Source organism: Colobus angolensis, unplaced genomic scaffold (genome assembly GCF_000951035.1).
Source record: "Colobus angolensis palliatus isolate OR3802 unplaced genomic scaffold, Cang.pa_1.0 Scaffold273, whole genome shotgun sequence".
NCBI classification, from domain to species: domain Eukaryota; kingdom Metazoa; phylum Chordata; class Mammalia; order Primates; family Cercopithecidae; genus Colobus; species Colobus angolensis.
The window spans coordinates 985,370-998,956 of NW_012115966.1; the positions used below are offsets into that span (position 1 = coordinate 985,370).

Genomic DNA, 13,587 nt, shown 5'->3' on the forward strand with positions numbered 1-13,587 from the left:
GTCCATTGTAATTATGTGATCATAGAAGGCTGGGAGTGGTGGCTCACACTTGTAATTCTAGCACTTTGGGAGGCCAAAGCGGGTGGATCACTTGAGTCCATAAGTTCCAGACCAGCCTGGGCAACATGGGGAAACCCTGTCTCTACTAAAAATACAAAAATTAGCCAGGCCAGTGGTGGCACATGTCTGTAGTCCCAGCAATTTGGGAGGCTGAGGCAGGAGGACTGCTTGAGCCCAGGAAGTTGAGACTGTAGTGAGCCAAGACTGTGCCACTGCACTTCAGTCTGGGTGACAAAGTGAGACCCTGTCTCAAAATATGTATGTGTGTATGTATGTGTGTGTGTGTACATATATGTATATGTGTGTGTGTGTGTATGTGTGTATATATATATATATGCATCTATCCATAGAAGATGGAACAGGACCCTTCCCTTCTACCGTTCCTGGGTCCAAAAGGCCTGTTATCTTGGATCCAGGAAATTATCTTTTCTGGTACCAAGCCACTTAATATGAGAGTGATTCTAAACTATTATGTTTTTCTTTTAGGTTTGGGTTCTGCTTTCTTATACCAAGTAGCTGCTGTGGTAACTACCAAATACTTCAAAAAACGACTGGCTCTTTCTACAGCTATTGCCCGTTCTGGGATGGGACTGACTTTTCTGTTGGCACCCTTTACAAAATTCCTTATAGATCTGTATGACTGGACAGGTAAGTCATTCTAAGTTTCTTTATTATCAACTGTGCAACATTTAGCATTCAGCTTTCTCCCTTTGAGAACTGGAAGTTAAGACTTTTAGAGCAATCGATTTCACAAGGTATTGCGAGAGAGGAAATGAGCATAATTTCTAAAGTAAATATGCTTCTCTTCCCTGGAGAAGACATATGCAGAGGAGATCTTGAAATACTTGCAGGCTTTGCCAGCTCACACAAGCAACTCAGAATTCACCATAGGGCTCAACGTCTGAGGAGATGGAGGGCATTCTGTGCAGCTGGAAACAGCTTGCAGTAAAAGCGATACTTCTGGGGAAGCAAGGCTTCCCCCTTCCTCCCTCAAAACACTCACTTTTCCCATTTTCTCTTTAAGACAAAAATCTGCATTTAAAAAATGCCTCCTCCATCAGACTCACTAAAATAGACGAAAAAGAAAAATACTTTGGTAAAAAGAGTATGTTCCTTAATAGTTTATATAATGTCAACTATAAATTTTCACAAATGAATAAAAAATGATTCATCTCACAATTTTCTTTGTAACTAAGACATTTGGATTAAAAGAGTCTTAAACTACTGGAAAAAATATGTATATGTGTGTATTCATGCCTATTGCCATCTACATGGCAGTTTTGTTGAATCTTTCCTAACTATTCAGCAGTCTCATGGTGAATGGGACCAGCTGACAAATCCATGATAGGATAGCAGAACCTATAGCCTATTCTATCTTTAGAAGCACCACACAAGCCATAGCTTTGATCAGGACATGCTGAATGCAAGCAACTATTCAGCTTCAAAGGCAAGATTAGCATCTGTCATCTTTCAAGGAAGATCTAAAAAATGTCATGGGATGAAAGGCTATCCATGCCTTCCTCCCCCTGCTTTTTTTTTTTTTTTTTTTTGAGATAGGCTCTCTTTGTCACTCAGGCTGGAGTGCTGTGGCATAACATCGGCTCACTGCAACCTCCACCTCCTAGGCTAAGCGATCCTCCCACCTTAGCCTCCCAAGTAACTGGGACTACAGGTGAACATCACCACATCAGGCTAATTTTTTTTGTATTTTTTGTAGAGACAGGTTTTCACCATGTTGCCCAGGCTGGTTCTGAACTCCTGGGCTCAAGTGATCTGCCTGCTGCAGCCTCCCAAAATGCTAGAACTACAGGCATGAGCCATAGCACCTGGCCAGGTGTTCCCTCTTCTAAGGTTGTTTCCAAATGATTTCTTTCATCTTATTCTATTTTTTCTGTACCTAAATCTGTACTCTCACTTCAGGATATTTAAATTTTCTTTCTTTTTTTTTTGAGACGGAGTCTCGCTCTGTTGCTCAGGCTGGAGTATAGTAGCGTGATCTCCACTCACTGCAAACTCCGCCTCCCAGGTTCACGCCATTCTCCTGCCTCAGCCTCCCGTGTAGCTGCGACTGCAGGCACCCGCCACCGCGCCCGGCTAATTTTTGTATTTTTAGTAGAGACGGGGTTTCACCATGTCAGCCAGGATGGTGTCGATCTCCTGACCTCGTGACCCACCTGTCTCGGCCTCTCAAAGTGCTGGGATTACAGGTGTGAGTCACCGTGCCTGGCATAAATTTTCTATTTAATTTTTTAGCACTTGAAATACCCTCCTCTCCCTCCAAAAACTTGCCCCCCCAACCCTTAACACAAATAACCACCACCTCTCCTTTTATCCCATCTATTGGTACAGCTTTCTGGTTCTCTATCTCCAAAGCACTACATTAGTACATGGATACTGCACTGTATATGACTAATAAGTCAAATCGGAGACAAAGTAATGTTTTCAAGAATTAATGGGCTATGCCAGTGGGGCCTCTTCTGAGCCTATGAACACAAAGCAATATTGTGAACTGAAAGGCTATTTTTAATTGCTCAATCTCTCCCTCCTATTTAGGTGCCCTTGTATTATTTGGAGCTATCGCATTGAATTTGGTGCCTTCTAGTATGCTCTTAAGACCCATCCATATCAAAACTGAGAATTCTGGTATTAAACATAAAGGCAGCAGTTTGTCTGCACGTGGTCCAGAGGCATGTGCAACAGAAACACACTGTGATGAAACAGAAGAGTCTACCATCAAGGACAGTACTACGCAAAAGGCTGGACTACCTAGCAAAAATTTAATAGTCTCACAAAATCAAAGTGAAGAGTTCTACAATGGGCCTAACAGGAACAGACTGTTATTAAAAAGTAATGAAGAAAGTGATAAGGTTATTTCATGGAGCTGCAAACAACTCTTTGATATTTCTCTCTTTAGAAATCCTTTCTTCTACATATTTACTTGGTCTTTTCTCCTCAGTCAGTTAGCATACTTCATCCCTACCTTTCACCTGGTAGCCAGAGCCAAAACACTGGGGATTGACATCATGGATGCCTCTTACCTCGTTTCCGTAGCAGGTAAGAAAGCCTACGTCAGCCTCCTACCCAAAAGGAAAGATCAACTTAATTTTACAAGTTTTTTACATTTTAATAAAAAGCTAAAGAAAAACAAAAGAGGAATTGTAGAAGGGCCAGAGAAAGTAAAATTTTTGAGGCTAAATGGAGCACCTGGGCATTTCCCCGGAGGAGATCTCTGTCACTGCACACAGGCTCCCCTACTAGATAGTGGACACTAAAACAAGTCTTACTCATCTTCATATAACAGTGTTTGACACAGTAGACATTATTTATTAAATAAATACGGAAATTTCAAAAAGCTGATGCTCAGTGGCAATAGCCAGGTAGATAGCACAGTGCAGTGGCTCAAAGGATTGGTTCTGGAGCAAGACTTCCCTGGCTCAACCTCCTGCTCTGTATTTCTTAACTGTGGGAACTTCAGCAAGTTACTTTGCTTCATGGTGCCTTCATTTCATCTGTAATACAGGGATAATAGTATCTACCCTCATAAGATTGTCAGGATCAAAAAAGCCATACATGTAGAGTTTAGAATAGTGCCTGGCCTGTAGCAAGCATTCAGTAATGTTTTATTATTTGTAGCTAAGGATTTTTTCCCTTGAACTCATAGTAAAACAGATAAATACGACTTTTAAGGCTAGTCACTTATGGATTGTCTGATATTTAAAATAAGTTAAAACGTAAATTAAAAATAAAAACAACTGGCCGGGCGTGGTGGCTCACGCCTGTAATCCCAGCATTTTGGGAGGCTGAGGTAGGCGAATCACGAGGCCAGGAGATTGAGACCATCCTGGCTAACGTGGTGAAACCCCATCTCTACTAAAAATACAAAAAATTAGCTGGGCATGGTAGCAGGCACCTGTAGTAGCAACTACTCAGGAGGCTGAGGCAGGAGAATGGCACAAACCCGGGAGGCAGAACTTGCAGTGAGGCGAGATTGTGCCACCGCACTCCAGCCTGGGCGACAGAGCGAGACTGTTTCAAAAATAATAATAATAAAAAAATGAAAATAAATAAATAAATAAAAGCAACTATTTTAGTTGACTACTCATAAAACTATTTAAAGACAGAATGCTTGATCTAGAAGATAGGGATTTGGTCAGGTGCAGTGGTCCAAAATACAATCTCCCATTTCCAAACTTACTACATATTTTCAAATTAAGCATAAACTTTGGAGGACTTAATTCCTAAAACTTTATATGCAATTATGAGTCCCAACATCTCTTTTTTAACAGAAGACTTATTTATACTCCAATCTTCTACAATACAATTTCCCCAAGACACTGACCTGAAGGTCTATTTGTCTTTTAGAACCTTCATTTTCTCACTTGCAGGACCTCTTAGACGAAGGGACTGCATGGCCTTCTGCGCCCAGGGTCCTCTGTAACCAAAGATTCCCACTGTAGTGATGATGTAAGCTTTCCAAACACAATCAGAAAAAAACACTAACTACAGGGGTCTTCTACCCAACTCTAGCAGAGACTTTTTTGCTATTTTATTAAATGTATTTGGAATAGGTAAGTAAATAATAGAGCTTAATGGTACACAAATGAAAGCATTTTTTTCCTCACATATCCTGGCCTTGGGATGAGGTCACATTACTTGGGAAATGATGCCGTATGCATTCACATTTTTCAAAGGGGCTAGGAAAATAAAAAGATTTCAATATTGTTCCAGGTATCCTTGAGACGGTCAGTCAGATTATTTCTGGATGGGTTGCTGATCAAAACTGGATTAAGAAGTACCATTACCACAAGTCTTACCTCATCCTCTGTGGCATCACTAACCTGCTTGCTCCTTTAGCCACCACATTTCCACTACTTATGACCTACACCATCTGCTTTGCCATCTTTGCTGGTGGTTACCTGGCATTGATACTGCCTGTACTGGTGAGTAGACACATTCATTAACATTGTTAAACCATTTAGTAAAAGCAAATATCAATAACAATCTCCCTAAAATACGTATTTTGTATTAATTTTATAACTTAAAAAATTCATTTCAAACATCTTAGAGACTCTGCAGCTATATCCTGTCCAGTTACTCATCTTGTTTGTGACGGGGGAGGGACGGTGAGAGGACTATCCACATGGGACAGCAATAAAATTAAAGCAAAAAAGGGATCAGCAGGATTCCTTTTTACTTGTCAGTCTCCTAGATTAGGCTTGTGTTCACTTCTCTCCTTCAGTTCCAGAAACTTGTTTGGCTCCTTTTAAGACATAATCTTAAAGAAGAGATCCCTGAGAACACAGAGAAAAACGGATTTCCTGACCAGTGTGGTTTCTCTCTTGAAGTTATTGCTTTGGTCCTGTGTACTTTCACAGGGCCATTGTTTTATACTTCCTCTCCATTTTTACCCTAAACTGACTCAAAGTCCTTGACCCAGATGCACCCAAAATACTTCTACAAATACTTCGGTGTTCTGGGAACCCCTGGGAATCTCATGGGTTCTCCTTAGAACCAGGTCCTAAACATGCTAGAACAGATTTCCTAGAAAACTTCTATCAATATTAGCATAAGTGCTACAGGATATTATACGAAGCTCAGGCAAAAATCAAGCTTCCTAAAGCTGAAATTAACTCCTTGTGATATCTGATTACTTACAAACCAATGGTTGATACCTAGCCTTAGGGGATTCAAGAATATCACCATCTGGCCAGGCGTGGTGGCTCACATCTGTAATCTCAGCACTTTGGGAGGCAGAGGTGGGTGGATCGCTGGAACTCAGGAGTTGGAGACCAGCCTGGGCAACATGGTGAAACACCGTCTCTATGAAAAATAAAAAAATTAGCCAGGTGTGGCGGCACGCACCTGTGGTCCCAGCTACTTGGAAGTAGCTCCCTTGAGGTGGGAGGATCGCTTGAACCTGGGAGGGGAAGGTTGCAGTGAGCCAAGATCACACAACTGCACTCCACTCTGGGTGACAGAGTGAGACCTTGTCTCAAAAAAAAAAAAAAAGAATATCACTATCAATTCATATCGTAAATATCATTTCCTAATAGAGAAAAGCAGCAAGGTTTGGGGAAGAAAAAGTACCCATGAACCACCTAAAATATTAAAATGAAAATAAAAACTTGTATTCTTACTAATAAACTGAAAACACTGCCTGCCTAGCAGTTACTGTTCACTATTAGTCCTCAGCTCTTTCACAATATTGGGGGCAAAAAGCCAACCAACTCACCCCAGAAGTCACACTGTTCATAGCTTGAGATGACATAAATAGTATTTGTACCTTTTAGGCATAGGTCTCTATAGAATTTCACCCTTAATGTGGCTAACACTGAATTCTAATTCCTACAGGTTGATCTGTGTAGGAATTCTACAGTAAACAGGTTTTTGGGACTTGCCAGCTTCTTTGCTGGGATGGCTGTCCTTTCTGGACCACCTATAGCAGGTAACACCTTTCACCACATTCTGAACAAATTTCAATAGCAATAAAAGGAAACACTGATCCAGGATTAATGGTAACATGTAATGACAGTATCAGGTTAAAAGAAACAGATTATTTCTGCTTTTCCTATATCTACTCACTCCATCACCAATGCAGGAAAATCTGAAGGCTCAGATTCTTGTATTCTCTTAAGATGTGCCTTAAGCAGATTCTTACATTCTTGGGAGTTGTAGGGCAGACCCTGAATCTCTGAATCTATGTCTACTTGTCTGGGGGAGACAATCCAGAGTTTTTTCAGAGCTTCAAAGACCCATGATGCTTTAAAAAAAAAAAAAAGAAAAAGAAAAAAAAAAGGCTGGGAGCAATTGCTGACGCCTGTAATTCTAGTACTCTGGGAGGCCATGGCGGGGGTTATCACTTGAGCTGAGGGGTTCGAGACCAGTCTGGGCAACAGAGAGACCTTGTCTCTATAAAAGAAAAAAACGAAACAAACAAAAATCAATGAATGACTAGCATCCTGTATCTAAACATGAGTCACTTTTATAGAGCTTGAAAGGTATAGGCCTGACACTTTTGTTCTTCTGATGTGCCATATGGATGTCCAGGATTGCTTGTTATCTGTTCTTTAAGTCTCTCTCTTTGAAAAGAGGCCCTTCAAATTGTGGGTACCAAGGATGGGAGGATACTTGCCCTAAAGGCCAGATCTCTATGGAGAGGCTATTGAGGGCCATTGGAAATTATTATACACAAGTACAGTAAACATTTGGGGAGTTCTCATATGTAAGTTAAGTTTAAGATTCAAATTGTAGTTTTACATTCACCTTTTACCTAACTGGACATTTTATGCTTGCTGAACATTTAATCTAATACTACTACAAACTTGAATACTCACACAGAAATATTTCTAGGGAACAGACCTAAACTTCAGTTTCTCACACACCACAAGTTCTCAATGTATTTCAACGTATAAATTACTATGACATTTCTAATCATCCACAAAAAGGAACTTAGCCTAAAACTTACTTTTGCTTCTTTTAGTCCTAAGTAAAACAGAAGGGAGTTGATCTTGTCCCACTATCATTTTTTAAAAATTAAGTTTCAAAATGATGTTAAGTTTATACCTCTTAAGACTCAGAAAGGGGCCAGGCACAGTGGCTCATGCCTGTAATCCCAGCACTTTGGGAGGCTGAAGTGGGTGGATCACGGGTCAGGAGTTCGAGACCAGCCTGGCCATCATGGAGAAACCCCGTCTCTACTAAAAATACAAAAATTAGCCAAATGTAGTGGCAGGCACCTATAATCCCAGCTAACTCGGTAGGCTGAGGCAGGAGAATTGCTTGAACCCGGGGGATGGAGGTTGCTGTGAGCCGACTTCACTTTGCACCACTTCACTCCAGCCTGGGCAACAGAGCGAGATTTCATCTCAAAAAAAAAAGATTCAGAAAAAGTAAATATTAAAAGAAGGAGAGTATAAACTAAGGATAACAAGAATTGTTACTGAGAGGGCCTGGCATAGTGGCTCATGCCTATAATCTCAGCACTTAGGGAGGCCAAGGTGGGAGGATTGTGAGTCCAAGAGTTCCAGACCAGCCTGGACAAGATAGTGAGGCACCATCCCTACAAAAAAAATTTTAAAAATCAGCCAGATGTGGTGGTGCATACCTGTAGTCCCAGCTACACAGGAGGCTGAGGTAGGAGGATTGCTTGAGCCCAGGAATGAGTGCAGTGAGCCTTGATCATGCCACTGCACTCCAGCCTGGTGACAGAGTGAGACCCTGTCTAAAAAAAAAAAAATTAGTACCGGGAACAAAAAACTATGCCACTATCTGAGGTTCAATTAAGGTATACTTATTCTAAAGAAAAAATTTATATAAATATGCAATCAACTCTCTTATTTGCATTTATGAACACACCCCTTCCCATGCTATCTAACACTTAGCCTACATTTCATACCTGGAAAGCAGCCTAGAATTATAAAGTAAAGCCCAGAATTGTTATATAGGGACTAGTAAAAAGAGGCCAAGTACCAGAAGTACCTTGCACAACTACTCTATGGCTAGTACCCAGGACAGTGAGATACAGAAAACAGAGCTCAAACACAGTTTGCTGATGCATTTTTTCAATCTTGCTCCTTCTTCACTGGCTGTTCCAGTAGTACCTTGGAACTTTTCAAGCCTATTGGGCCAAAAGGACAAGGAAGTAACAAATACAAGGGCATAGAATATCTTACTCAAATGAAAAAGACAAGCGACAAAACTATAACACGTTTAATGTCCTATATGTCTTTGTATACTTCTTAAAATAAAATGTTTAAATAGTTCAATACTTGAGAAGACAAGGCAAGTTTTCTGAAGACCATTACCTGAAAAGAAAAAGCTACAGGTATACATGTGAGTTCTGAAGTAAATTTGTTGGGTAATGATCTCATTGTTTTTATGAAAACAGACTACCACAGAGCAGATTAAAAAATAGAATGTATCACTTTATTTTCAAACTTTTATTTCATACACACACACACCTATGTAATGTAAAATATGAGATATAAAATACTTTTGTCAATGAGACCAAAAAAAGTTAACAAGCTTTTGTTAGCCCAAATCCAGTATATCCTAGCACCATATGTAAGGATAAAAAACTCATAATATATTTTTTTACCCATTAATTCAGAGAGTATTACTTAGGCAGCCATACATTCTGTAAGCTCTACAAAAAAGTCAAAGCAAGTTATAAGGTTATTGCTAAAGCTTATGTAGAAATTTTTAGTCCAGGACGTGGTCCTAGTATCTTAAACAAGATTCTAACTGCAATGCTGTGCCCTTAACCATCTGTTGAAGAAAGAAATTACAGGAAAGCTTTGTTCCTCTAAGTCATTCCTCAGTGAAATGACAGAGGACATTACAAAGGCCATTAGATTCGTTCCTAACTTCTGACTCCAGCAGCAACTACCAAAGAAACATTAGAAATGTTGATGTACAGATCAACTCAGTTCTTACAGATGTAGGCAGAACTGAGTCCTTAACTGAATCAAAAGGTTTACAGGTGACGAAACATTAAATTCTCAACCAAACTTAGATCTTCAGAACTGTATGAGATTCTCATTTTTTACTTACCTAAATCTGTTATTACCAAATTGCAAAAGTTGAAACTCCTATAAAAGAGTATAGGCATTTTAAATTAGGAATCTAACAAAAGTAAAACTTCTCATAATAATCTTCAGTCAAAACACTACTTAAAAATGGTAACATTTCAGCCATGCTCTTGTAGATCACACAGACAAAAAAGGTAACACATTACATGAACAATATTTCTCTCCTTCCTGTATGAAAATAAAAAAGAAAACAATATTAGTTCTATGCAACATATTTTAATAATTCAAGGAAAGCAAAAATAGCACAAGAAATTCATAGAACCATATATACTATTCTTTTTTTTTCTAAATATAGGGAATACGGGCAAGAAAATTATACACCTCGATTTCTTACATTTCTTTCATGATTTTAAGAAATAATAGTAGCAACAAAATTCTTTACTGAAACTGAGAGATTGAAAGGATGAAAGTTAAAACTTACCAGTCCCCACACCTCCTTTGTAAGACAACGCCCTGCCCACCCACTCTACCCCAAAGTCCCTTCTTATTCCTTTCCAATACTCAGTGACAATTTCAATTTTAATTAAAAAATATGGCCTGCATTAGAGTAGGTGAGTTTTAGGATTGTTCTAGGTTCCCTGACCCAGGGTGGTTAGTAGACCTAAGTGTAGGCCAAATGTCACACAGCTCATCCAAACCCAACTGCTGCTTTTGGGGTTAGATGGCACCCAGAACTACACACTGGCACAAAGATGGAAGCCTTGGAAGGCTGTGGAAAAATGAGAAGTATTGATATTTTAAGCCTTATTTCTCACAGACTCCTGTTAACAAAAGTAAACCTGCAAAAAGCAATATAAATACAAAAATAGTGCCTTGGGCAGAAAAGCAAGTATATCTAATCACATTCTCCAACATACAGGGCAGATGTAAGCTACTTACATGAAATTCCTACTCTTCCATTCAAGGCATTTGACATGAAAGCTCAAAATGCTCAAGGCTCAGTTTCATTTTAAAATAAAACCAAGGGACTACATTAGTTGCCTATAAAATAAAACTGAATGCAGTTCCCCACTTCTCCATATTCCCCACTTTCCCAACTGACAAATGCATACACGATGCGAACATACATAAATGATCATTTAAATTAATCACAAATATCTTCTGAAAACTCCCTAAAACACTGTAAGTAATTATTTGATTACCTGGTAATCAAGTAACTATCAAATGAATATTTGAAACTTAGCATTCATTCAATAACTGTCAAGCAAATCACTAGCAGAGTACTCTGTTAAATGCTATGTGGGACACACAGAAGATAAAAGTTACTCACAGTCCTCACATGACTCACCAGGTCGTGACACAGTATTCACTCTGCCACATACACTGCCGGGACTTCATACTAAGAACAGCCTAGAACCTCTACAACTGTGAATTATTAGAATCTGCATTCTTCTACTTCATTAACTGAACACCTGATTAAGTCACTGTAGCCCATCACCTTATTTTCTTACCTTTAATTGAAGACATTCTGAGCTGTGGGATAATAAAATGACTTGAAACTATGTTGAAGTTTAAGTCAAGCAGGTATTTCACGCTTGTTTCTCCCCCCACCAAGCCCTAGAAAAATCATTTCTAACACCAAATAGTTGTAAGTCAATTGTACTCCAGCATACGTTAAAGTCAACTAGCTCCTAAAGAAGTTTATGTCTCTATTATTCACCGATCTCATCAGAAATACCATGGAGTGAGACTGGTGATTTTGCACTATTTGTGTTTTATGGAAAAAGTTAAGTGCTAAAATATCTATTCATCCATCTAAGCTCATATCTGTCCCACTATCACAGAAAAGTCATCTCCTCATGAAATGATAGGTCATTTCCTATCTATCCCATCCTCAATTTCAGATACAGTATTAAACAAAAATTCCATCTGTTCCTCACTCCACTATTACCAATCCTGACCTCTAGAGTTTTATCAGTCACCTTGGCCTATCAATTGAGAATTTCTCTATGGCCTAAAATTTTACTTGCACACTCTGGAGGTTGCGGGTGAGTGGGGAGAAAGTGAGAAGGCAGAGCAAAGCCCTGTCCTCTATACATTCTGTGGGGGAAAAAAAGGCTAAAAAAAGTAAATATTTTATGTATCTAGTGATTATTTTCCCCATAAACTACAAAGCCTTACAGATTTTTACTTTGATTCAGTTTTCCTAAGATTGATGAATACCTACAAAGCATCAAAAATAAACTCCAAACAGCTCTCTATTGTGGTTTAATAAGAGGAGGAGGAGTTCTTCCCTTATGTAACACAATTTGCAAGGCCAAAGAATCCAGCTTCCAAATCCTAATAGACACCACGATCCTTTTAATAAAACTTACAGCACACAGCCAATACTTGGCGCATTCCTAGTAAATCTTATTGCAAATTTCTATCAAGGAAACTTTACTGAGTTCCCATCTTAAAAGGCCCTGAAATTTAAATTTGCTAAGCCAAGTTTCCCAAGATTTTTCGGATCATGGCACATATAGAAAATATTTGCACAATACACCCAAAGTAAAAGAACAAGATTGCCAATAGCCAGCTGGTGGCTCCAGTGGACCCAGGGATGAGAGAAAAATTGTCTCTGCACACCCTGGAAATCTGCCACTATGCTACAACCAACCCAACCACAGGAGTTCTGATTCAACTCTCACCAGTCACCTGCAGAATTTTCAACCACTTATTAGAACTTAACACCAAGAAACTTTGGAATTAAGGACTTTAAGTTTTTTGTTTTGAGATGGAGTCTCCCTCTGTCACCCAGGCTGGAGTGCAATGGCATGATCTTGGGTCACTGCAACCTCCAGGTTCAAGTGATTCTCCCACCTCAGTCTCCCGAGTAGCTGGGACTACAGGTGTGTCCCACCATGCTCAGCTAATTTTTTCTATTTTTAGTAGAGATGGGATTTCACCATGTTGCCCATGCTGGTCTCGAACTACTGAGCTCAAGCAATCTGCCCACCTCGGCCTCCCAAAGGTGTGAGCCACTGCACCTGGCCATGTTAAGTTTTAATAAGATGACCAATAGTAAACTTACACAGTAATCTTAATAAAAATGATTCGTAACTTGGCTTAACAATCAAGTTCTGAGATGTCTGAAGGTATGAATACTTTTTAGACAGGATGCTAAATTACTTTTGAAACATGTATGACCTAACACATAAAATGATGTGGAATAGTTTTAAAGTATTAACACTTAAAAAATGAATTCAGAATCCTATATTAAATATCTAACTTGAATGATTATTCTTATTCCTTTTTTACTGACTGTAAAAAAACTGGTTTGCACAAGTGTTTCAGGAGGCTCAGCCCAATCTTCCTATTTGTTTTAAATTATCACAGGAAACTTCTGCCTAAAACAAGTCCTACAGCCATAGATATAAGAAAAGAGTCTGGATTAATAACTTCAAATACAATAATTATTATTGTTAAATAATAATTTTACTGTGCATAAGAATCAACTGAGTGCCACCCAGGATGAAGTTCTGCTTGACAGAATCCAATGAATCTGCATTATTAACATGCATCTCAGGTAAATCTGATGCAGGTAGCCTGTAGACACTGAGGAAATGCTTACAGAGGTCTTCAGCTTAATAATTCTGCATCAGCTGCCAGTTTATTCCTCAGAGTGCTGGCTACAAACAGTAATACCAGGCATAGAGTGAACATTCAGATACATGCACATTATCCTAGATTATCACTGGTATGTAATCTTGTCTTTTTCTGACATTCACAATGCTTATGCTATGACCACAAAGGAATCTAGTCTTTTCAATGTCAACTTATGTGTGTGCTTCCATTTAAAATGGTGAGAATACAGTGGCTTCTGAACTATCAACAATAATTTCCTTTAAAAATATTTACTTAGGCTGGGCGCGGTGGCTCAAGCCTGTAATCCCAGCACTTTGGGAGGCCGAGACGGGCGGATCACGAGGTCAGGAGTTCGAGACCATCCTGGCTA

General features: G+C 39.3%; 1 protein-coding gene across 5 annotated transcripts in view; it reads left to right on the forward strand.

Annotated features, from left to right (window-relative positions):
• The window catches only part of SLC16A4 (solute carrier family 16, member 4), a 28,809-nt gene that overhangs the window by 9,706 nt on the left and 5,516 nt on the right, over positions 1 to 13,587 (forward strand). For 4 of the 5 annotated variants that reach the window (XM_011948062.1, XM_011948063.1, XM_011948064.1 and 1 more), the window contains 4 exons: positions 547 to 708; positions 2,614 to 3,114; positions 4,789 to 5,000; positions 6,412 to 6,505. In XM_011948062.1, the coding sequence (XP_011803452.1) occupies positions 547 to 708; positions 2,614 to 3,114; positions 4,789 to 5,000; positions 6,412 to 6,505 (969 nt within the window). The remainder of the gene's footprint in view (positions 1 to 546; positions 709 to 2,613; positions 3,115 to 4,788; positions 5,001 to 6,411; positions 6,506 to 13,587) is intronic. The other variant, XM_011948066.1, reaches the window with a different exon arrangement.